This window comes from Dysidea avara, chromosome 5 (assembly GCF_963678975.1).
Source record: "Dysidea avara chromosome 5, odDysAvar1.4, whole genome shotgun sequence".
NCBI lineage: Eukaryota > Metazoa > Porifera > Demospongiae > Dictyoceratida > Dysideidae > Dysidea > Dysidea avara.
The window spans coordinates 3,801,278-3,825,206 of NC_089276.1; the positions used below are offsets into that span (position 1 = coordinate 3,801,278).

The following is a 23,929-nucleotide window of genomic DNA, read 5'->3' on the forward strand; positions in this document are numbered from 1 at the left end:
AGGTGGACAAAGTAGGCGTGTTTTAGCGGCTGGACTCGCACACAATGGAGGTCACTTCGACGGGGAAGATGTCTCGAGTAGTGATTACAGCCGTGCTGTTCCTGACCACTGCGCTTTGTAAGTTTAAACATTGTACGTGTACCTCACTGCTGATTCAGCTAGTTTGCTCAAGTTTAATATATTTTTTTTTTGTCTTATCCTTTAGAAAGCAATAAGCTATCCTTTTGATGAGTTTGTGTTATCGGTAAAGTTTAGCAGCGACAAAGAGTTTTATATTTGTTAATTAGCCATGCGATAAATTGATTTGATGCTGCTTAACACTTCCATATAAGGTTGAAATGAGATGGCGAAATATGCCTTGCTAACAAAATAGTGTACGTGACAAAACGAGTAATTTGTACACTAACACAGTAAAAGAGTGAACTAAATCAGGGAGACTTCCTGCTGCCAGGAGCTTTTGTCTTGATGTTTATTCTCTGGCCTTGCAGAACCTAAGTCTGTTTCTCTGGAAAGCAAACCAAGCTATATTATACATATAGCATACCCTGATGTGTGCTGCACACTGGAAAAAGAAATGCATTCACAACGCTTGATGTTTGGGTATGTGCTATGCTAGATTTTAACTGAGTTTCTTATCTGGTCATCTTGTTATACCCTCTTCTTAGTTTTACCCCTAACTTGGCTGGTATAATATATATATATATAGATCAGGTTACATCATGGAGTTAATAGCATTCATATGCAGAGCTCTATCAGTGCTTGTCAAGTGGTTGCCAATGACTTAGGAAACTTGTGCACTCATCTGAGAACTGATAAATATGATCACATACACACATGTTTGCTTTATGAGTTCAGTTCTGCAGAGTCTACTAGTTACAGAATTCTATGATGACTTAGCCTCATAGTTCAGGCGTACGAGACAAAAAGCAACTGATGCTGATGCGTTACATCGATGGGACACAATGACTGTTTGGATTATTGACTAGTAGGTATCTTCTGAATTTCTCTGTGCAAAGTTTACTTCTGTTTCTGTGGTCTCCTGCACAAGTAAGTGATAAATCTTGTATTTACAAATATTTATTGAAATACTAATTCAGTACTTATTGAACCACTTATATGTTTGGGATCTCATACACAACTTTTTGTGTTTTTGGGTCGTTAACAACCACTCAGCACTTGCTTATTCTAATGTAAGCCACTGCTCTTATCCAAGGGTGCTCGTTATGACAATAATTTCTATGTATTAATGTGGATAATCTACAGGTGTTAATTAGTGCTGTGTGCTTTCTCTAATACTGTATGGCTGGGCTGTGGGTTTGTTGTTTGAGTACTTTTGACTAACTATTGATATAAACTTCATTCATTTGGACATTAGTGTTAATTTGTGATATCACATTTGGTTCAACTTGTATTGCCCAAACACATCAGATCACTCTTTGATGTTATTACAGTAATGGAAATGTTTAATCAATAACATACAGACAGCAACAGGTGCCAGAATTTGTTGAGCCCTTGTACTAATCATAAACAAATTGGAGTTGGTTAATGCTATCCCACTAGGGATCTGTGAGAAGGCTTTTCTTATTGTTGAGCAAAATCTGACACAGTAGCTACATATAAGTAGTCCTGAACAATACTGAAAATAATGCTATTTGATACATTGACAAGCTTATATTCATGATATGATTAAAATAATATCTTGATAATATTGATGAGTTGTAATTAAATTTTTCAAGCAGTGAGACTAGTAACATTACTTAACACATTATTACATCATATTATATCATTGAAAGTGAAATGGTGCCAGACAACAACTGGAATTTACCCATAATTGAATTGCCTTTCCTTGTAGGTATATAGCAAATGCAAGAAACACACCCACTAGCCAGGTATAATTAGACGATGTTGGTGATTATATTGTTTAGACGATATTATTATGGCCCTATTCTATAATTTACCTCAACACGATATATTGTATAGTTCAATATTGCGATATTGCCAATAATATTATATTGAAATATTGCCCAGCTGTACGTATAAGTTTCATAAGTATCCAAAATCTACAGTCACTTGCAAAATGCAAATGAGCTTTAATTCGCACACGTACATGATCACATGAAGGCTACTTGAATGGTTAAATGTGCTGAACGGCTTGCTCAGTAAGCACCTGTCATTGTCTAACAATCTAAGATAATGAGCATAGATGATGAGTTATTAAAAGGAGTCCAGGAGCTTGGTTGTAAAGAAATAGCTCATGTGTGCGAATATCGTGTGTCAGAATTGTTCTATTGCGTTTGCAAGCAACCTGAAATTGACTATATATGATTATTAGTGTCACTAACACGAAAACATGTGACAATAGATTTCCTAAAATTTGACAACACTTATGAATCTATCACTAGAATTTCTTTTAGCTAAGTTGCCATTCAAAACTTTATCTGATGTAAAAACAAAGAAAGATTTGCTATTTGTAGCCACTTGCTTAATTAATGAGGTCAGAAATATTTCGCTCAAAGATGCCGTCAATATATATACTAGTTAAAGCACCGCCACAAGTGCAATATGGAAAAAATATCACGAGGGCATGGGTGGGCAAGAGACTAATACATAAAGCCGAGTGCTGTATTTGGCTCAAGACCACACCAGAGTGCTATTTTTTTCATACTGCAAAAATGTGGCGGTATTTTAACTGGTATAAAATGCTCTTTGTTCAGAGCATTCATTTTGTAGACTCGAACTGTGTCACTTTTCAGCCATCAGACAATTGTCTATGTACAAGTTTGGTCATAAAACAAACAAATAGCATCATTTTGGCTACTTCTAGATCTGGTGATTTAAAATGTTACACACATGACCAACAGTGTTGTATTTTCCATACACCTGTATTTCCTTTTGCTGTACTACATGGAAATCATAGCACTCTTATTCGTTTGATCTATGCACATGCAATTATTAGTAATTTAACCCTTTAACCTTATAGCCTACAACTACACATTGATCAAAAGTTTGTTCACTAGTACTTGGAGATGGTAAAATGAACACTTCAAAAGGACAGCTGTGGCCAAAAATAACAAACTAAACAGTCAATACTTTAGTCTTGCTGTGTCTGCAATGTGACAAAAGAATTCTCTTATAAATATTGTCAAGTCTCCATGTAAACTATAAACAAGTGTAATAATTTTAGTACAAGTTTGTAGGAGTATTGTGTTGTCAGCCAATTAAGTATTATTATTATTTTATTTATTCACTTATTTGCTGCCAGTAATATCTTATGTAAGCAAATGCTAAGGTGTTAAATGTCTCTTCCATTTACTATACACAGAGACCTTTAGTTGTCTGTAACCAGCATAGAGTGTGATCTATCTCTTACTGATTCTATAACTTTTCAGTATTCCTCAGGTGCTTTTTAGCAAAGCCTTCTAGAGACCACAGCATGCTTGAAAGACTATTGTAAACTTGTTCCTAATTCATACATGTATGCATATATCAGCCCCACACTTCACACAAGCACACAAAGTTATGTACTAGTAGATGATGGTAAATGGGATATACAATGATCCTATAAGAATTAGTACCATCTTGGTGTTATCCATTGATTATACAGTGTTATAGGAAACATATAATAGAATTACTGATGAATAGAATACAGAAAGTAGGGACTACACAATTTTTATTGACGTAATTCTGAACTCCTCTCTGGTAAGGCCATCTTGGATTTGGTGTTCAAAAAGGATACAATCCTGAAATTTTCTCCATCCATTAACCTATGTTGGTGCTGCCTACTGATGTACATATATTCAGGCCCCTGAATATAAGAATACCTAATTAATGAGGATTAAGACATGTCATGTTATGTTTCCAGCACATGTTGTAAGAAAGTACAGCCACTTTATTGTTTCCATTTGATGTCTGCCAAGTTGAATGTAAACATTATTAACATGTATTCAAACAATTAAACTCTAATAGCCAGTAAGGAAATAGGGTATTATATTTTACGTTATCACATCACATGTGGTCACCAACAGGATGTGTGTTGGTATTCCCCTTAATTGGTATGGTATGGGTTGCATAATATTACCATTACAAAATATGTATAATTTTGCTCTACCAATGCATGAATTTAGTCAGACTCAGAAATTTTAATTGGCCTTAAATGGAACCTTATACTGTGGACACTTGCCAATAGGGAGACCCATGCAATGCCATAATTCATATACTGTACAATTTAATGAGTAAGAATTTAGGCGGACCTTTGATAATCAGGACGCTTGGATTTTAGTATGTAGATCTTCTGTATGACATACATACAACGACATAGTTAGGTTTAATCATACAGTACACACTAGTACTGTATTGTAGGGATCATAACCATAAAATATCACTGGAACACCCTTACCTCCATGATAACTTGACTTCTTGGCAGTGAAATCAAACCGAAATGTGCTTCTAATTTCTAATGCCTATGTGTAGTTGATGTCTTCAGCCTCAACTATGATTAAGCCTACAGGTTTGTGTAATTTCTTCACTGTTCAATGTCACTTAGGCAGAGATGTACCGGCAGTGGTTAGGACCAGCCACCACTCACATAAAATAGCCACCACTACCACTTATCAACCACTACAAATCTGATGGAAACTAAGGCCTCACACATTCTATCCTAAACCTTCTGGCCTGTTTCTTGGAGCCACCACTGCTCTAGACCTGGACACATCCTTGCTTGGGCTCAACATGCTTTTTGCCTACTGCCACAGCTACAATAGTGGATTTACTTCATTCTCCTTTGTGTCCAACACATTTCTTACTCCACTAGCTACTGTGTAGGTATTCATGGGTAGTGAGATAATGGCTTCATTGTGCTTGGAGTCTGCATTTTTCATATACTGAGTGGAATGATTACAAAGGTGTTTCTCATAATGTTCTTCATCTGTAATGTTGTATAGGGTGGAACACAGAAGTGGAATAACCATGTCACTTTTCAGTTATTGATAGTCAGTTAGTCACACGATTAATTTTTTTAGTAAGTTTGGCATCATTGTTTTCTTTGATGTGCTATATGCTCTGGTTCACCAGTCATAAAGTAAACAAACAAGTATAAGGAGAAAAGTTGGAAATATTACAGGGACAAAGCCATGAAAAAAGGAGGTCTCCTATACATTTGCAGCAATGTTAGTTAATCCTTACTTCTATCATGACTGTACTGTTGACTAGCTAGACTGAAGCAAGAGTTAAATGTCCACTAGTATAGCTGTAGCTCCCTTAGTTCATTACGTTTTATTATATGATTCCTACTCAATTATAATTTTTTTAAATTACGTTTACCTTGTACCTGTATTGCTGGTTCAACACAGCATTGGCCTGTACTAACTACTAGAGAATTTTGTGTGTAATTGTTCTGTACAAATGTTTCATCTGCTAATGTAATATCTTGTTGTAGATGCTAATGGACAGTTCTCAGTTACCATCGTTACTAATCCCAGTGGTCCTTATATGGCTGGTAGGGACACAGTGATGTTATCATGTTATGTAAATTTTTCTAATGCAAGTTTTGCTAATGAAAGCACTGCCTATAACTGGAGTTGCCCTTCTGCCTGTTTTGCTAATGGGAATATGACACAAAATATTACTAGAGTTATTCAGAGTGAGGATGATGGTGCAAATATCAGCTGTACAGCTACAACTGGAGACGTGAGTGTCACCAGTAACAACACTGTGTTAATATCAGGTTAGTAATATACACATGTGTATATACTGATGTACGAACACATGAATTATGGGAGGGTACCCAGACACCACACCCAACCTGCTGGCACACAGGTTCAATGGCTTTTCCTGAGCCTTGTGGGCTAGTGGCAGTATTAACTGTTCCCAGTCAGTTCATGGCATGCTTTACAGCTGGTAAAAGTTTCCATGGCACCAGTTTCCTTATCAAACCTTCAGAGATCTGTTGCATATTTGTTAAAAATGTTGGTTCTTCTTTTGGTGTATGTATGGCACATCAGACTATACACTGACTCCAGAATCCCAGTCCAAGTCACTCACTAAACTTACCCTAATCCTACATGAGTAGGTAATTCCAGAGCCCACAGGATTTCTGGTTGTGTGGGTAGATGTACCAAAAGTTTAAGAGCATGGAGCAAGGTGAATTACAATTTAGCCTAATGCCTTAGCCTTATTAGAGCTGATAACTCTACCTATATACCATGCTACCAAGTCCTACACATGTGCCCTCCAGTCATTTCTAGTTCATCATGAGGAGCATATAAATCCTATTATCATGAGTGACTGAATGCTGTACATCATCCCAATTACAATTCCTCAATATTATACACTAGTGATGTGCGATGCATCTGAAAGAGCATATTTGTATCTAGCAGCTGTGTAGTCACCGATACGGTTATCAATACACTGTGCACGTTGTAGAAGAACCCTAAGTCCAAGAGTCCAGGAAATTAGTAAACAGTCCAGGAAATTAGTAAACAGTCCGGCTACACTAAAATGATACCTAAGGTTTTACCCCAATGTTAAATGGTGAGGCCAAAACTAGCTGTGAAAATAACTTTTCGGTAAGGAAACACGCAAACCCTTTACATACTTTTATAAAATGGTCGATAACTCGATGGTGGTTGCTCCTATCACCTTGCGACAACATCCATTTGATTCTCCGTTAAATTTTCTGTCAGGCCATATGTGAGTAAACCCACAATCAAAATTAAACATGTGGCAAGAATTTTGAAACACTGAGACGCAACTATAGTCACTGTTCATCGCTTCATAACAAGTAAGCAACTGTAGTTACAGTGTTCATTTAACTTTCTTCGAGTGAACAACTTTTAATCGATGCATATTTGTAGGCTGCAAGAATTAAGTTACCCCACCTAGTGTCGCCGTGTGTGCCCATATTGTGTAAACACACATTCCCCGAAGGTTTAAGAGTTAAGGACACAAACCTCTATATTACAGCAAATAATGGCCAAAAATTCTGGGTCCCAAAATGTCCATAATAGAGAGGTTCTACTGTAGTGCCAGCTATTTCTCTATTACACTGTTACATTACTAGCTTAAAGAATCCAGTAAATTTCACAAAACCAGACCTACATAATTCCATGATTATGCAATCAAAATATCAATATGTGAGGTGCATATTGGTATCATGATACAGAATGAGTATCACGATATACTGATACATATCGCACATTACTATCATACACTTTCCTCCCAGTTGATTGACTTGTTACAGTATCACAGCTCACTTGAGATTCCAGAGACCTCTTGTCTACCAAAGAGTTTGCTCACCCTATCTGATATATTTGTGGTATTGTAAAGATGTAAATGACAAGACAACTATCAAAACATGTTCACAGCAAAACAAGTTCATAGCAATTAATTCACATGGTTGGAACCTGACCAGACTTTATTCCAAGCATCGCTCCTCCTAAATAATAACCTGCATTGTTAACTAAAGTTTCTCTAATGTACTAAATAGCTGTGACTCTTTGTTTTCACTGCTGTAAGAAAAAGTTGTCAATAAAAGTTTTATGGACCACTACTAGTGATACACCTTTATCTGATTCCAGTATATGCTGCGAGGTGCAAGTTCTTGCTCGAACAGCATCCTTGTGAAAAATTGTTGAAAAGTTGTACCTTGCGAAAATAAACTATATACTCTTATTCCCTGGCATTATTTCTATGATCTTAACAATGATTCAAATTGTACATATGTTTGTAAATTACTATATAGCTATCTTACATGAGTAGTTTTTTACTAGCACTGGCTGTGGAAGAGATTGGTGTACTATGTTATGTAACTTGTGTACTAGCACAATTATTTATGTACTTATGTATGTAATTATCAGTACACTTATATACACTGTTGTGTTGCTTCCAGTTGCCTGTCCTGACCTCACTCCTCCTATGAATGGAATGCTTGATTGTTCATTTGGAGGTGACAGTGATCTTAATGCTGGGGACACTTGTAGTTACCTGTGTGATACTGGTTATATGCTAAATGATACTGCCACAAGGACCTGTCAGAGTAATAGTACATGGACTGGCACTGATGCTGTGTGTAGTAGAGGTAACATATAGTATTTTACACTTTGTAAGTCATTGAGGTCTTTTGCAGTTACTTGTCCAATGCCTGCTAATGCTATAAATGGAATGCTCAATTGTCCATTGGGAGATGATGGAGTTCTTTCTTATGAAGATACTTGTACCCTTACATGTGCAATGGGGTATATGGTAAATGGTACTGCCATGAGGACCTGCCAGAGTGATGGGACGTTTAATGGAACTGAGGCTAATTGTAGTAGAAGTAAGTAAACATACCATTTTATAACTCAAAAGAGTACTTTTTGTGCTTCTGCTGAAGCCTATTTGACAAGTCATTTTTATACAGACACCTGTACAATGCCTACTGATCCAATGAATGGAATGATCAGTTGTTCACTGGGAGATGATGGAGTTCTTTCTTTTGAAGATACTTGTACCCTTACATGTGCAATGGGGTATATGGTAAATGGTGCTGCCATGAGGACCTGCCAGAGTAACGGGGCATTTAGTGGAACTGAGGCTAATTGTAGTAGAAGTAAGTAAACATATCATTTTATAACTCAAGAGTACTTTTTGTGCTTTTGCTGAAGCCTATTTGACAAGTCATTTTTATACAGACACCTGTACAATGCCTACTGATCCAATGAATGGAATGATCAGTTGTTCACTGGGAGATGATGGAGTTCTTTCTTTTGAAGATACTTGTACCCTTACATGTGCAATGGGGTATATGGTAAATGGTGCTGCCATGAGGACCTGCCAGAGTAACGGGACATTTAGTGGAACTGAGGCTAATTGTAGTAGAAGTAAGTAAACATACCATTTTATAACTCAAGAGTACTTTTTGTGCTTTTGCTGAAGCCTATTTGACAAGTCATTTTTATACAGACACCTGTACAATGCCTACTGATCCAATGAATGGAATGATCAGTTGTTCACTGGGAGATGATGGAGTTCTTTCTTTTGAAGATACTTGTACCCTTACATGTGCAATGGGGTATATGGTAAATGGTGCTGCCATGAGGACCTGCCAGAGTAACGGGACATTTAGTGGAACTGAGGCTAATTGTAGTAGAAGTAAGTAAACATACCATTTTATAACTCAAGAGTACTTTTTGTGCTTTTGCTGAAGCCTATTTGACAATTCATTTTCGTGCATCTCCCTGTACAGTGCCCACTGATCCAATGAATGGAATCTTTCTTTTGAAGATACTTGTACCCTTACATGTAATGATGGGTATATGGTTAATGGTAGTGTAGTGAGGACTTGTCAGAGTATAATCGTTAAGTGGTACCATATGCCTAAAAGTGTAATATAGGTGTACTTTAAAAGTTACATTTGTGTGTTAATCAAATCGTACAGTCCCTTGTTCTGTGTGATTCAAAAATCACAAGTGCAATTTGTTCTCACAACTACTGCCTAAACCATCTACATAGTTCAGAACTTGGCGAACTGTCAAGGTGAACTTTTTCAGAGATCACGTTATTGGCTACAAATTAACCTTCTGCTAATCACGAGTAAGCACTAGTTTTCTCACTGCCATCGTGGTGTTCCAGATCGTGATAAACTGTGTTAAACGGTTATTGATTACAACTCTGGATTCATACATTAAAACAGTTAAAGTACCACTTACACTTGTGCACTGCGAAAATATGACATGAGGGTGCGGTCGAGAGACAAATATAGCACAGTGCTTTAACTGTTATAGAGAACCATCAACAAACAAGACACACGAAACAATTAGAAACTTACGGAGTAGTCTTACCATCAGTAGAGTAGACACAATGTGCCTGCATTATGGGCGAGAGAATCTTCTCAATGACTAAAAGTTTTTGATTGTGGTACTTAATAATAAGTGTATTTCTGTGATATTCCTAGGACTCGTTCGTTTATGTGAACTAATTTAGTAAGAACATTCTAGTGCTGCCACAATATAGAAAAACTCTATATCATATATCACCAAGGTTTATGTAACGATATGAACATATATCATGATATAGAACTAACATTGCAAGACAAACATATACATACTCTTCATTGTAAGTTTAAATTTAAGTTGGATGTATACCACAAGCTAAAGCTACTTTTGTTTATCAGGTTTTAAATGCCTTTTGCTACTGCTTTACAGTTGAGACAAGTGGCTGGCACTACATAAAAACCTTAAAACCTCCCAGTTTACTTTGGGGTTGGCTTGTTTACCACATTACACCATCAACACATAACTTAATTAAATGCCAAGTACCCTCCCCCACATCATTATACTAAGCGGCGCCACTATTGGATATAACTGATTAGCTATATCATATCATATAACCACTTGTTATATCGATACTATCAATATATCGTGGCAATCATTGCCTTTGACCACAAAACCATCATCAAAATCTTGTAAGTATGTCTGTAAATTAAATCCAGTGGTTCTATTGTTACTGGTTGGGTTGACTGGTCAGCCATGGCCAGTGCAATACAGGCTATAGTCTCTCATTGCCAGACCAATACGCCAGGCGCTTATTGATATCCTGATTATAAGCACCGGCTGTAATTGGTCTGGTGACATTACGACTCATTACCATTTCTACTGGAATGTAGCGGCGTGCACAGTATAGCCGTGGCGGTAGCTGGTTCCATGAATGGCTAATATTTTATTATGTTGGTGTTGGGACTATTCTATATAACACAGCTAACACAAGTGACAGGTTATTACACTCACTACTCACCACTACTATTCCTTAGCAACAGTGGCCCTTCGTCGTCAACAGAGATAAACCTCACGGATACGCACGCCATTTATACTAATTACTTACGCACCATATGCTGCGCTACTGAACTGGTAATGGGTCATAATGTCACCAGACCAATTACAGCCGGCGCTTATAATCAGGATATTGATAAGTGCCTGGCGCGTATTGGTTTGGCAACGTGAGACTATACAGGCCATTAGCCTAGACTGGGTTGGTTGTACTGGCCAGAATGAGTAAGTAGTCACTCAAAGCAGGCTATTAGCCTGCAAGTAGGCCTGGTATATACTACATGATATAGAACTGTGGGTCTATCAAAGTGTTCTATAACTGCCCGTATGGCTTTTATTGAACCGTTTTTTGCATTGATCTTCCCACACAAGGTTCTTATGTATACATATAAAGCAGCAAAAAAGTGCTTCCAATTAGTTGCTACAGAATTTTTTAAAAAGGCTATTTTCTACTGATTGACTAACTGCCTACATGATGCCTTCAGACAAGCGTAACTCAATAAAGACAAACGAGTAGGAAGTTTAGGGAGCTTCAGCAAATTGCAGCTTCAGTATCTTCGGATTCTTTCCGCTAATAGTTTTTTCAATGACTGTAGTTACATATTTAATCCCAGCTTTAATATAGAAATACAGTAAGAGTTCCAAGCCTTAATTTATTCAGGTGGCAAATAATGATTTTGGTTGATGGTGGAGACATAAATTTTCAGGGGACAAAAGTTGTACATGAAATGTGTAAAAAAGCAATGTTATCATGTTTAAAGCTGTGCAAAGGTGATATATGTGGCCTCAAACATCACCACTTGCAACAATTTGCAAATACTTCATCACTCAAAGTTTCCACTTATGCAGTAAGATATCAGTGTACAGGATTGCATGAGGTGGCATGATGCAGTCAAGACCTTGAGCTGGCATAACCAGTTGCTAGCAGGGTGGTAGGTAAGAAGGCAGGGGAGGTTGGATATACTTTAAGTGCCACTAAAATAAATTACAAAAAAAAAGTGTTTTATTGAAGAGGGTGATACATCGATTTTGGTATAATCAAGAGTATAATAATGAGGATGGAGAGTGTCAAACTGCACAATAGGCTGTGAAAAATGAGCCTGTGTAAACCTGACCACCATTGATTGCTCAGATTTAAACCTTAAAAGTTTTGACGGGTGGTCTGCATGAAATCACAATGGCTGAAATTCCATTTAGACAGGTCACTTTTGTTAGTAGAACTATCAAGGCAGGGGGTGGCGACCATGATGAAATCTCGACCATGATGAAACCTCAATGTTTGCTTTCCAGGTTAGCTGCTTGTGTCTTTCTCTTTGTACGGTGAGTTTCTCTGCATGATGTGCCATAGTTTTTTCAAGTACACTGTTCTTTCATTCAGTACTCACGTATGTGAAGTGTGTCCACTGTGCATATATTATAATTGGTCACCAATCAACACAAATCACTGAGTCATTTGAACAAGACCATAACACTTTACGGGCTCGTTTTTCACAGCATATGGCACAGTTTGACACTCTCCCTCCCCATTATATACTCTTGGTATAGTAACGTGAAGCATCGTTGTTTTGTTTACAAATACAATCGTGACAAGTCTGGTAAAGTTGCATGCACCAAAACGTGACTTATTAATTTCACCAGTGATGTTTACAAAGCAAAGTACATTGCTTTGAAGCTTACATGAAGCACTATCTGAACATCTAACAGATGTACCCCAACTAACATCATTGTTTTCAGTTTTGTTTACGGTCACAAATAAAACAATGCAAATAAGGATTCCTCTGATAAGGAGGAAATTGTAGTGGGTAGGGTTGATGATGGTAAAGTAGTACCAGTGGCCTGTATGTATTGGCAGTGGTAATTTTATGATACTTACTGACTAAATATTGCTAGTGTGATATAGCAGTCACAAGTGATTAATTCACTAAAATGTTTTCTTGCAGTACCACCAGCTTTTACTGCTCACCCAATGAACATTAGTGTTATGTTAGAAAGTGAACCTATAGACGTCACATTAACTTGTGCAGCAGACAGAGCAACGTCATATAATTGGGAGAGAGTCGGTGACACTATTTCACCTAATGCTACTGGAGTAAACACTAATATGCTCACAATCAACAACCTACAACTAACAGATGCTGGTAACTACCGATGTGTGGCTACCAATGATGGCGGTAGTGTCATGTCATATTATGGTTCACTGAATATCACTGGTGAGTGATTAGTGCAATAACTATTATCAGCACAGTGGATCACACACACACACACACACACACACACACACACACACACACACACACACACACACACACACACACACACACACACACACACACACACACACACACACACACACACACACACACACACACACACACACACACACATACACACACACTTTTATATATATATATATATTAATCCAACAAGTGAAAGTGTTACAATATAATGCTCTCAGTAGCACCTTGACTTACTATTTTGAAATAGGTCAACAATTAGCTAATAGAATTAGTATTACACTTGTTTGTCAAGGTGACCTTGAATCTGTTGTGCTAATCTGTTTGGCTAATATTGTGGTTTATTTCTATTAGAGGTACATGTCCACTAATGTTACCATAGTGATAGATGCCCCATAGTATAGCAACAATACGGTTGCTTAGAAACAGTGGTTATGTTATGATTGTTAGATTAATTGTAATAGGACGGATGGGTGTGATATTCGGGATTAATAGACAGGAAGGAAATAGTGCTAATCTTGAATACCACAGCCATCCGTCCGTCCTATTACATATTGTACTGTATGATAGAGATCATGTACTAAATGTTGCAGCCTCAGTAATTAAGTTTATGGGTAGCCTCGCCCACATCGTCCTCCGGTCTCTAAATAGCGTAGAAACCGATGTCTTCATTTAGGACCCCACATTTTGAGCCTGGCTTTAATATGAATAAATATTATATATGGTACTTATAGGATATGACCTTACTCAAATGGAACTCACACTGGCAATGAAATACTAGTTGTGTTTACTCCTCAGATAATAGATCCATATAGCATCTATTGCAGAGCTCAATATAACGGTCGGTCACCGGTCAATATCCGGACATACGTATCACATGACCGCTCATAATAAAGTTTTACCGGTCAATAATGGCCGCTCAAAAATGTACGGCAACAGCTAGCGGTTTAGTGGATAAAGAGAAGCGGAAGAAACGACAAATCACCCATGGAACTTTTGAAAAGTGGCAGAAGCAGTACAATGCTGATTACCAGATGCTTACTTGGCTTCGGTGCGATACGGAGAAGAATGATAAATCCACCATGGCAGCTCTTTGGTGTGAAATCTGCTGACGATACAAAAGGAAGATCACAGGCCAGTGAAACTTTTCTCGGGTATGAATAGAAGGTTCCACGAACCATAGAACAAGTAACGTGGTCGATCATGCGACATGTTGCCAGCATTCTGCCACCATGAGTTATTTGAAGATCGGCCAAGCAAAGGATAGTGGCGAGCCGCTGACGTCTGTTGCACCCATTGTACGATTGTTAATGAAGCTAGATGCCCAATCATGCGAGCGTCTAAGACGCAAGTTTGATTTGTCTTTCACCATGGCTAAAGAAGGAAATACGTTTGCTAAGTACTCTCCTTTGTACCAACTAGAAAGTAGGCATGCAGTTGATATGGGTACTGCTTATAATAATGATGTATCCTGCAAAAGCTTCACTCACTTCATTGCTGCATCACAACGGTCATCGTTTATGGCATTTTTGAAGGAGAAAGTCTTTTACTTTAGCTTTCTAATGGATGGTACCACTGATGTTGCAAAAGTTGAAGATGAAGCTGTAGTGTTATTGTACTGTCAGCAAGCTGACGACCGTAGAGAGATCAAGTCTTGTGCCAGGTTCTTGTCAGTTGGTACAGTATGCAAGACAGATACTGATGGCTTGCTGAAGTGCCTGGGAGAAATACTTTCAAACACATTGGGGATCAAGAATATATGTGATCAAGCAAACGTCTTAGCATGCAACTCAATCTTAGTAGGAGGAGGAACTGATGGGGCGTCAGTAAATATTGCCCATCATTCGAGCATCAAGGCAAATCTATGCCGTAGTTTACCGTGGATTTACTGGAGCTGGTGTTTTGCACATTGCTTCGAACTAGCGTCCAAGAATGGTTTTGTTAGCTCACTGTTTAAAGGAATTGAAGAAATGTTACTAAGGCTATATTATTTGTATGAGAAATCCCCTAAAAAGGTTCGGGAATTAAAATCTATTGTTGAAGATCTTAAAGAGGTATTTGATTTTAAGGAGAATGGCTGTCTACCAGTGCGTGCACAAGGTTCTCAGTTGCTAAACCACAAACGAAAAGTTCTACAAAGGACCATTGATCAATTTGGTGCCTACCTTTCTCACCTAGCTGCCCTTTGTGAAGAGGGAGTGTATAGACAGTGGAATGGACTACTGGAATGGTGGAATACTGGAATGGTGGAATGAATTTTTTTTAAGTTCAATATCATTTTTTACATCCAAATAAGTACAACTCCTCCACTTATGTAAGCAAATAAATAGGATTTCCCTTGAAGTCAGCTCTTTTAGCATAATTCACCTCACCATAGCCAAAGTTTACCAATATAGCGGTGTATAGTCAGTTATGGACATGCACAATAGCAGTTTATTGGGAACATCAGGAAGACTCCTGACTTAACCCTTGTTCTCAAATGATAAAAAGTTAGCTAGCTAGCTGATTGCTTGTAAAAGTACATTCACTGTATAATGGCATTCATTTATTATCAACTTTACCAGTTAGGCACTGGAGGACAAACACAGAAGGCAGAGCCTGTATGAGCTGTTTACCATTAACCTAGGAACCTAAGTGAAAATCTTTGGGAAAAGTGAAATGCGACTATCTTGTAAGCATTTACAATGAGCCTTTTCCACAATTATGTCAGAAAACAAAATTTAAGCCAAACTTCATTGTGGCAGTGCCACACTGCACACTGAACTAAACCACAGTTAGTTTCACACAAGTAATAAAGTATTGAGTTATAAGTCATACAAGTGTTGTAGTGAGGAAAAGTATGCTAAAAGAGCTGACTTCAAGGGGAATCCTATTTATTTGCTTACATAAGGGGAGGAGTTGTACTTATTTGGATGTAAAAAATTATGTTGAACTTTAAAAAATTCCATTCCACCATTCCAGTAGTCCATTCCATTGTTTATACACTCCCTTATGAAGATGCTTTACTTAAATTTCAAGACAGGGCTCGGCTAAAGGGATACTTGCTGAAGTGGTCACGTGCAAAGTTTTTGCTTGGAAGTGGGGAGTGTATAAACAGTGGAATGGAATACTGGAATGGTGGAATGAAACTTTTTAAAGTTCAATATCATTTTTTACATCCAAATAAGTACAACTCCTCCACTTATGTAAGCAAATAAATAGGATTCCCCATTGAAGTCAGCTCTTTTAGCATAATTCACCTCACCATAGCCAAAGTTTACCAATATAGCGGTGTATAGTCAGTTATGGACATGCACAATAGCAGTTTATTGAGAATACCAAGGAGACTCCTAACTTAACCCTTGTTCCCAAATGATAAAAAGTTAGCTAGCTAGCTGATTGCATGAATGTATTGTAAAAGTACATTTACTGTATAATGAAGTATTCGTTTATTTATTATCAATTAACTTTACCAGTTAGGCACTGAAGGGCAAACACAGAAGGCAGAGCCTGTACGAGGTATTTTCCACTAACCTAGGAGCCTAAGCGAAAATCTTTGGGAAAAGTGAAATGCGACTATCTTGTAAGCATTTACAATGAGCCTTTTCCACAATTATGTCAGAAAACAAAATTTAAGCCAAAGTTCATTGTGGCAGTGTCACATTGCACACTGAACTGAACCACAGTTAGAAGTAATAAAGTATTGAGTTATGAGTCATACAAGTGTTATGGTGAGTAAAAGTATGCTGACTTCAAGGGGAATCCTATTTATTTGCTTACATAAGTGGAGGAGTTGTACTTATTTGAATGTAAAAAATGATATTGAACTTTAAAAAATTCCATTCCGCCATTCCAGTATTCCACCATTCCAGTAGTCCATTCCACTGCTTATACACTCCCTTGGAAGTGCTATGTTTGTTGAGGTACTTAAGGGGCCAGCAATACTTAGTTTATGCTTGCAGAAATTAGACTGTGATATTGTAGATGGTCTCAAACAAATTCTTAAGACAGTGAACTCATTGAGATCATTAAGAAAAAAGGACCAATCAGAGTGGCCCACTGTCAAAGTGGCACAAAGCAGGGTTGTCAGTGAGGGAAGTAGTGTCAGTTACCAAGGAGCAACTCTTAAAAGTTACACAGTTGCTACATTAGAATATTGCAAGAAGCAAGCTCTGGGTGACCTTGACAGGTTGTACAAAGCCATTCAGGAAAGACTAGAGTGGTCAGACACTGGTGTGTTGAGGGTAACAATAGCTTTTTTAGACACACAGAGCTGGGTAAAGAGGCCAACTATTGACTCTACTGATGATGAGGACACTTCACTGCAGGATGTTAAAAATAGCATTGAGTTGTTATGTTCATGCTTTAGAAATCCACTGGAGGCAACAGATGTCAGCGTTCTGTCCATGCAAGATGAAATAGAGGATGCTTTGGTGTATGCCAGGTCTTACCTAGGAATAGAGAGTACTGACTATCACAACGTGTGGTACAATCTGTTTGTTTGTCCAGATTCAGCAAAGTGGCCAAATGTTTTGATGCTGTGCAAGCTACTTTTTAGCTTACCTTTCTCTAACGCAAGAGTCGAACAATCTTTTCAAGTTTGAAATACCTTAAAAGCACCAAAAGAAACATGTACAGTCTCCAAACATCCACACTGAATGACCTTTTGGAAATATACATTGAAGGGCCCACATTAGCAGAATTTTCAGCTGACAGTGCAATTAAATTGTGGCTAAGCGAGTGCACATTAAGACCTCAACAGAGTGCCAGGAAGAAGTACAAGTCAAGAGAACAGACTGCAGGGTCATCCTCCATTACTGTAGATGAACTAGAATCCAATGAAGATAGTGAAACACAAAAACTCACCCTTGATGAATGGGACCAGTGGTTTTGTTCAAGTGATGACTCGGACATATCATCTGATGGTGACTTTGCATTTGCGTTTGGAGCGTGCTTCGCACACTGTATGGTATCACAGCATTTCCTTCACATTCAAAATTATGGCCTATCAATTCTAACTAATGACCTGTCAAATCTCATTTTGATCTGACATTTTGACAGATCAAAACAAAACCATTGTATTGAGCTCTGTATTGCATATGTAAATTGACATGTACAAAGTTGTGCTTTCACCCTTGAAGCTGCATACACGATATACCTTTCGACGAATGAACGTTTATACAAAACAGGCTATGTACAGTAGCTTGGCTTGCTTAGCCTAATACTACATAATATCAACAGAACTTTTATTTGTTGGGCTACTTGGAGAAGGCTAAGTAACCACTGTAACAACAGAGGCTTACTTATTGTAAAACATGAAGAACGGATACAGATTCTTGCAATACCACATTCCATGCCTTGAGATTTGAATCACAAGGGCTGTATGTGACCTGATTTGCCAGCCATTAAATAGCATATTGTTGTTTGCAGTTAATGGAATTAACTAGCCACAAGATGTGGATCGTTGATTTGCATGTTTGAAGTTTATCGTCAGATTTGTCACACTAAGTTTTGGTCCAAAAGTATGGCCCTAATATTTTTATAATGTGATGAGTGTACTGAGTATACTTTGCTCAATATTTCCTTGTTATATTAATTCATTTCTTCCACAGTTCCTCCTCCTACAGTCACCACATCACCATCTGGTCCCATACAAGGAGCTATGGTGGGTAGTCCCCAAATGATCCAGTGTAGAGTGAGTACAGTTAGTGGAGTGGACTTAAATTCAGTAATGATCAGTTGGATGGGACCTGGAGGAAATGTTACAAATAATAGTAGAGTGACCATCAACCCAACCACTGTTAATGATAGTGATTTTATTAGCATCCTAGACTTTATGTACCTGATGGAGGGAGATGAAGGCAATTACATGTGTAGTGTCACAATACTGGAAACTAATGAAGAACAATCAGTTATGCTGGGGATGCTTACAGGTACTGTACATACACGTTTTTTACCAGGTGTGTGTCCCACATAGGCTGTGCAAAAGACCATGTCTGTACATACCCACATGAACAAAATGGGTTTATGTTAAACAAAATAATCTTCCTGAAAGTAAATACAAGCTCTATACAGCCTTCAAATTCATTTCTCACAATTGCCTGGTTTACTGAAATTGTTTTCGTAAAAGTGTGTGTGTCTGTGTACCTATCTATCTATGTTTGTCTGTATGCACCCACGTGAGCAAAATCATTTTAGCAGCCCACTAAAATTGCTACCGAATTCAGTATCCCATAGTAGTTGTTAAAATTTTCTCTGTCCATTTTATGATTACAACTTTAAAATACCTCTCAAAAATTATCTCTTCGACAATTGAAACTGCATGACTAAAGCTTCCAAGTCTAATAATGTGATCAAATTATGAGATTCTATCTCACTGATAGGTTAAAACCAGTTTCAGGTCCAATTCCACAATAGCTCTTTTTTCTTGGAGGGAAAATGGAGTACTTGTCCAAGCCTCTGTATTGCATGCTGAGTGTGCTTCAGTCACTGGTAATATTTAACCACCTTAAGTGCTTCCATTACTAAATAACTGTGGCCCTAAAATTTCATTATTCCCTGTCACCCACTGTCCCCACTTAACCTCATATATCCACTCTTGAGTATATTTGTATAAACACTGGCTCAGCTGGTCGCAAATATCAAATTTACATGTATACTACATAGTAATCATGAATTTGAGATTAAATAGAAGTACAGTATGTACAGCTGGAGAATCTGGATAAGTAGGGTCTGGATAACTGAAGTTTCACTGTATTGGTAAGGTATTAAGCAAGCCTAAGACTGTCTACAGACCAGCCAACAACACTTCCAATACCACATAGAGGGAAACTTTGGCGGGTGTAAACTTTGACTGGTATAAACTTTGGTGAATAGCAAGCTAAATTTTGCATTTGGTGAAATAAACATTGGCGAATTCAAGCTCAATCTATAGCTATAAAAATGTTAATCTAGTGTACGCAAGGAAATTTTGATGCAAGAAAAATTTGACAAATTCACACTTCAGCAGATTTGACGAATAAAATGTTGACGAAAATCAACAAATTATACTGTACTTTTAAATGCATTTGATGAATTTAAATTTGACGAATTAAACCGATTTGTCAAATTTGTCAAAAAAATTTGACGTCAAAATTTCCTAGCTTACGGTAAGGTGCTATGAATAATTGGCAGGTTAAAACTTCAGCGAATTTGTAGCGAATTTGCAAATTTAGTTTTCCATCCTCCAAAGTTTTCCTCTCTACAGCAGTATATTGCTGTGGAATGATTTTAAAAATAAAAAAATTGCAGATTTTTCTGTTGAATGACTAGCTAACTGCCTGCCAGGCAAGCGTAACTCAATAACGGCTAAGACTACTACTGGCCTGATTATTTCACTATTAGATGTCGCTTCAGCACAACAGGTACCTTTTGACATGCTATAGTACGTACAATGCATTCTTCATGGACTTACCTGTGTCTCATTTATCTTTGTTGACAACAAAAGGCAACAATTTGTGGTAGTGCAGTCTGATGGCTTCCCTATATGTAACAGAAATCATCCAAGTTTTTATGACTGGATTGATTGCAGAGTTCCTTCACATAGTGTTCTTTGTTTGTAGCACTGTGTAGTGGGCTGGACATAGCTGAAAACAAAAATGTAATGATGACATTTTGCTTTTCAGTAATAATTGATAGGTTGAGTGCGTGTTCAGACACAATGGTATGTCTGGTGTCATTCTTCCTTTTTTCGCAGTAAGCGTGGGTTGATTAGTCATAGTTATGTTATAAAAAAATAAACAAAGAGAAGGGATTTTAGGGAAACGCCTACTCCTGCAGATGCTAGTGGACATGTGATCCCTAATTCAATCATGGATATGGACTGAATTAGGAATTAAATGTCATTGCAGGAGTAGGTGACCTCCCTTGTTTCCCTGGCTTCTACTTGTAGAACAGCCCCTTGTAGCATTTGGATAATCAAGGATTTAGATGATGGATGTCCTACTGTAATTGTTTGCTATAATCTTTAGTATAATCTGGTGTGTGTGTGTGTGTGTACATTACAGTACCCACTCCCAGTGTGACTGTCACTGCCCCCAACACTCAGATAGTTGGTGGTCCACTTACACTAACATGTAATGTGACTGCTGTGAGAGGTATCACCAGTAGTGTGGATATTGTGTGGAGAAGGAATGGTACAGAAGTGATGAGGACAAATGATACATCATCAACTATGATGGACACTTCACTAGTGTACACAGACACTTACAACATCTCACAATTGAACACAACTGATGAGGGTATTGAGTATGGATGTCAAGTAGTGATCAACTCTACACCTCAAGTAATGGCTAATGACACTGTTTCACTGGATGTGACAGGTAATATACATGCATGAATGTATGTATATACATATGTACCTACATATATACATACATATGTACGTACGTACATACATACATACATTGTTTTATACGTCAGTATCTGATGTAGAACTTCATTATGTTTCTACACACATGCCATAAAAATTGCGATTGTGGGATCCACTTTATGGTTTAAGCCTACAAACTTTGCTATAGGGACAGTAAGTACCATAAATCAGGAAAGTTTTGTTCAAGATAATTTAGTCGTAGGCTATGTTCAATGTGTTATATTTTTTTGCGGACAACCTAAGCCACGAAAAAGTTTCACTAGTGAATTTTTCTGTGCAACAAATAATTGAACTAGAGCTGTTTATAAACCTTTCTGCTGAATCTGCAGTCAACACCATTGGGATTATAGGCTAGCACCGTTGTCACTACGTGCCTTTGCTTTAGCCTTAGTTTTGTCATAGATGTAGCTGGTCTCATGCACCAATACTAAGTGTGCAATGCAGCGCACAAGATATGTTAATCATGATTAGATCAAGGTACGACAATGTATGTCTACTAAAATCCATGAAAATTTTTTAATGCCTTGTTTTTATCAGATTAAAAAGATAAGCATTCCATTGCTGATTTCGTGTTTGTTGTGAAGAAAAGAGAAACAGTGACAACTTATAGTACCTATAGTGAAATTAGCAACGGATTCGCTTGTTTATTTTATTGGCAATACTACAAATCTCAACTCTGTATATCACCATGTAAAGCACTGTGATTTATTTTCCCAGTAACTACAGATTGAACTTTTTGTTGTTAACTTTTCAGTATATGAGGCTTAAATTTCGAGCATTTCCTTGGCTGTGTAGCTAGTTATATAACTTATGAATTAAAAAGTGAAAAGGATAGTTGTTGGGTAGTATAAATGCTTCACCTACTGTATTTCTGGTTGGAGAATAGCCTTTTTTACTTACACGAGCTTTGTATTAAAGCACACCTTCTCCCTCCTAACAAGATCCATTCTTTGTTGTTAGTCACCATCCCACTAAAGGTTAGTGAAAACCTGTGTAGCAGGGAGACGGTCAGATAGCATCACACTGTGGCTAAATCAGTATGATGATATGAAGAAGGCTCCTTCCCAACATAACCCTTCACCCAAACAAAGGGCTCCAACCAAATTACTGCTGCTTTTAAATATAACGACCATCTTCTGTGCTATGAAAACACTGTTACAAAAGAGTTCTTTTTTTTACCTGATGATCAAATCTTCTAACAGTAAAACTTTGAAAATCTTTACAAATTTGAAACTTTAACAAAATCGTGAATACCAACTTTTGGTCTGCCTGTCTTTTCAAAAGGTTGGAGGCTAAATGACACATCATACAGTCATTTTTTACAGAACAACAGCAAACTCACATGTTGCAGAACTGCTGTCTGGCCTTGCCTTTACTTTTCATCTTCATTTCTTGTCATCATCTTCTCATGCGAGGAAAGCATATATCAAGACATTAATTTTCCATATCAACACATTCCTTACAGACAAACCCGCCAACGTCAGTACTCCACATACCAAATTTGAGTGAAATTGCTTCAAGCGTTTCCAAGTTACGCGACTTCTAAAATTGGCTTATTTTCTTCGTTTTTTTTTTTTTTTTTTTCTTATTTTTCTTCCTGTTTTTGCACACTTACAGAGACTGCCATGAAATGCAAACACCATATCGTATCGCCTTGAAATTTGGCATACAGAAGGGGGGTATCAAAATGCTTCTTGGTACCAACTTCAGCTGGAATACGATTATCAGTGAAGGAGTTATTAGCAATTATTCACAAAAAATAACTCCAATATGTTGTCATGCCTACAAGGTAAACCGCTTATGGGAAGAAGCTGAAAATCAGTGGGTGAATAGGTTAACTATTGAACCTCAAACCTTTTGTGGTTTGAAAGAAATCAAGCTAAACACCACGAAGATACAACAAAAAAACCAACAGTGTGTAAAATTATGCAATTGAGGTTAGCTAATAAAACTACTACTTGCCACGCCTACCAGATATACCGCTTGGAATAATGCTTTGAAAATCGCTGTACAGATGGAATAATCGTCTTAGAAAGGTTCTTCAATGGTGTAGAAGAATCAGACTTAAAGCCACAGAGTTATAACACGAATGGTGTAGCAACTGCAAGATCGAGATACTCTACTAGAGCAGTCATCCTAATAGAGCAGTCACCCTGAAGAGAGATCAGCTAGAAACAAGTAACCTGTATAGAGATCAGCTACAAACAAATCACCCAGTAGAGAGTTCAGCTACAAACAAATCATCCTGTAGAGATATCAGCTAGATACAAGTTACCCTATAGAGATCAGCTACAAACCACCCAGTAGAAATATGTGTGAAAAGAGTTCAGCTACAAACAATGAAAGTTTCAGCTACAGTTCAGTTATGTAAGGAAAGTCACCTTATCAACTACAGTATGTGATAATCATTTGTTAAATATACAAATTTTTAATCAGACAAAAATACTTCTTTTTGATCCACAATTCCTGCAGTAAAGAAAAAAAGTTAAAAGGAAGCACCAAAGCCA

At 37.5% G+C, this 23,929-nt stretch overlaps 1 protein-coding gene across 1 annotated transcript in view; it reads left to right on the forward strand.

Moving 5' to 3' along the window:
- LOC136255725 (receptor-type tyrosine-protein phosphatase S-like) overlaps nt 1-23,929 on the forward strand; it is a 58,210-nt gene continuing 34,281 nt past the window's right edge. Inside the window, exons 1-10 of the mRNA XM_066048560.1 lie at nt 1-117; nt 5,435-5,722; nt 7,886-8,074; nt 8,123-8,311; nt 8,396-8,584; nt 8,667-8,855; nt 8,938-9,126; nt 12,740-13,009; nt 18,625-18,945; nt 21,058-21,372. Coding sequence (XP_065904632.1) covers nt 45-117; nt 5,435-5,722; nt 7,886-8,074; nt 8,123-8,311; nt 8,396-8,584; nt 8,667-8,855; nt 8,938-9,126; nt 12,740-13,009; nt 18,625-18,945; nt 21,058-21,372 — 2,212 coding nt within the window. The 5' untranslated portion in view covers nt 1-44. The remainder of the gene's footprint in view (nt 118-5,434; nt 5,723-7,885; nt 8,075-8,122; nt 8,312-8,395; nt 8,585-8,666; nt 8,856-8,937; nt 9,127-12,739; nt 13,010-18,624; nt 18,946-21,057; nt 21,373-23,929) is intronic.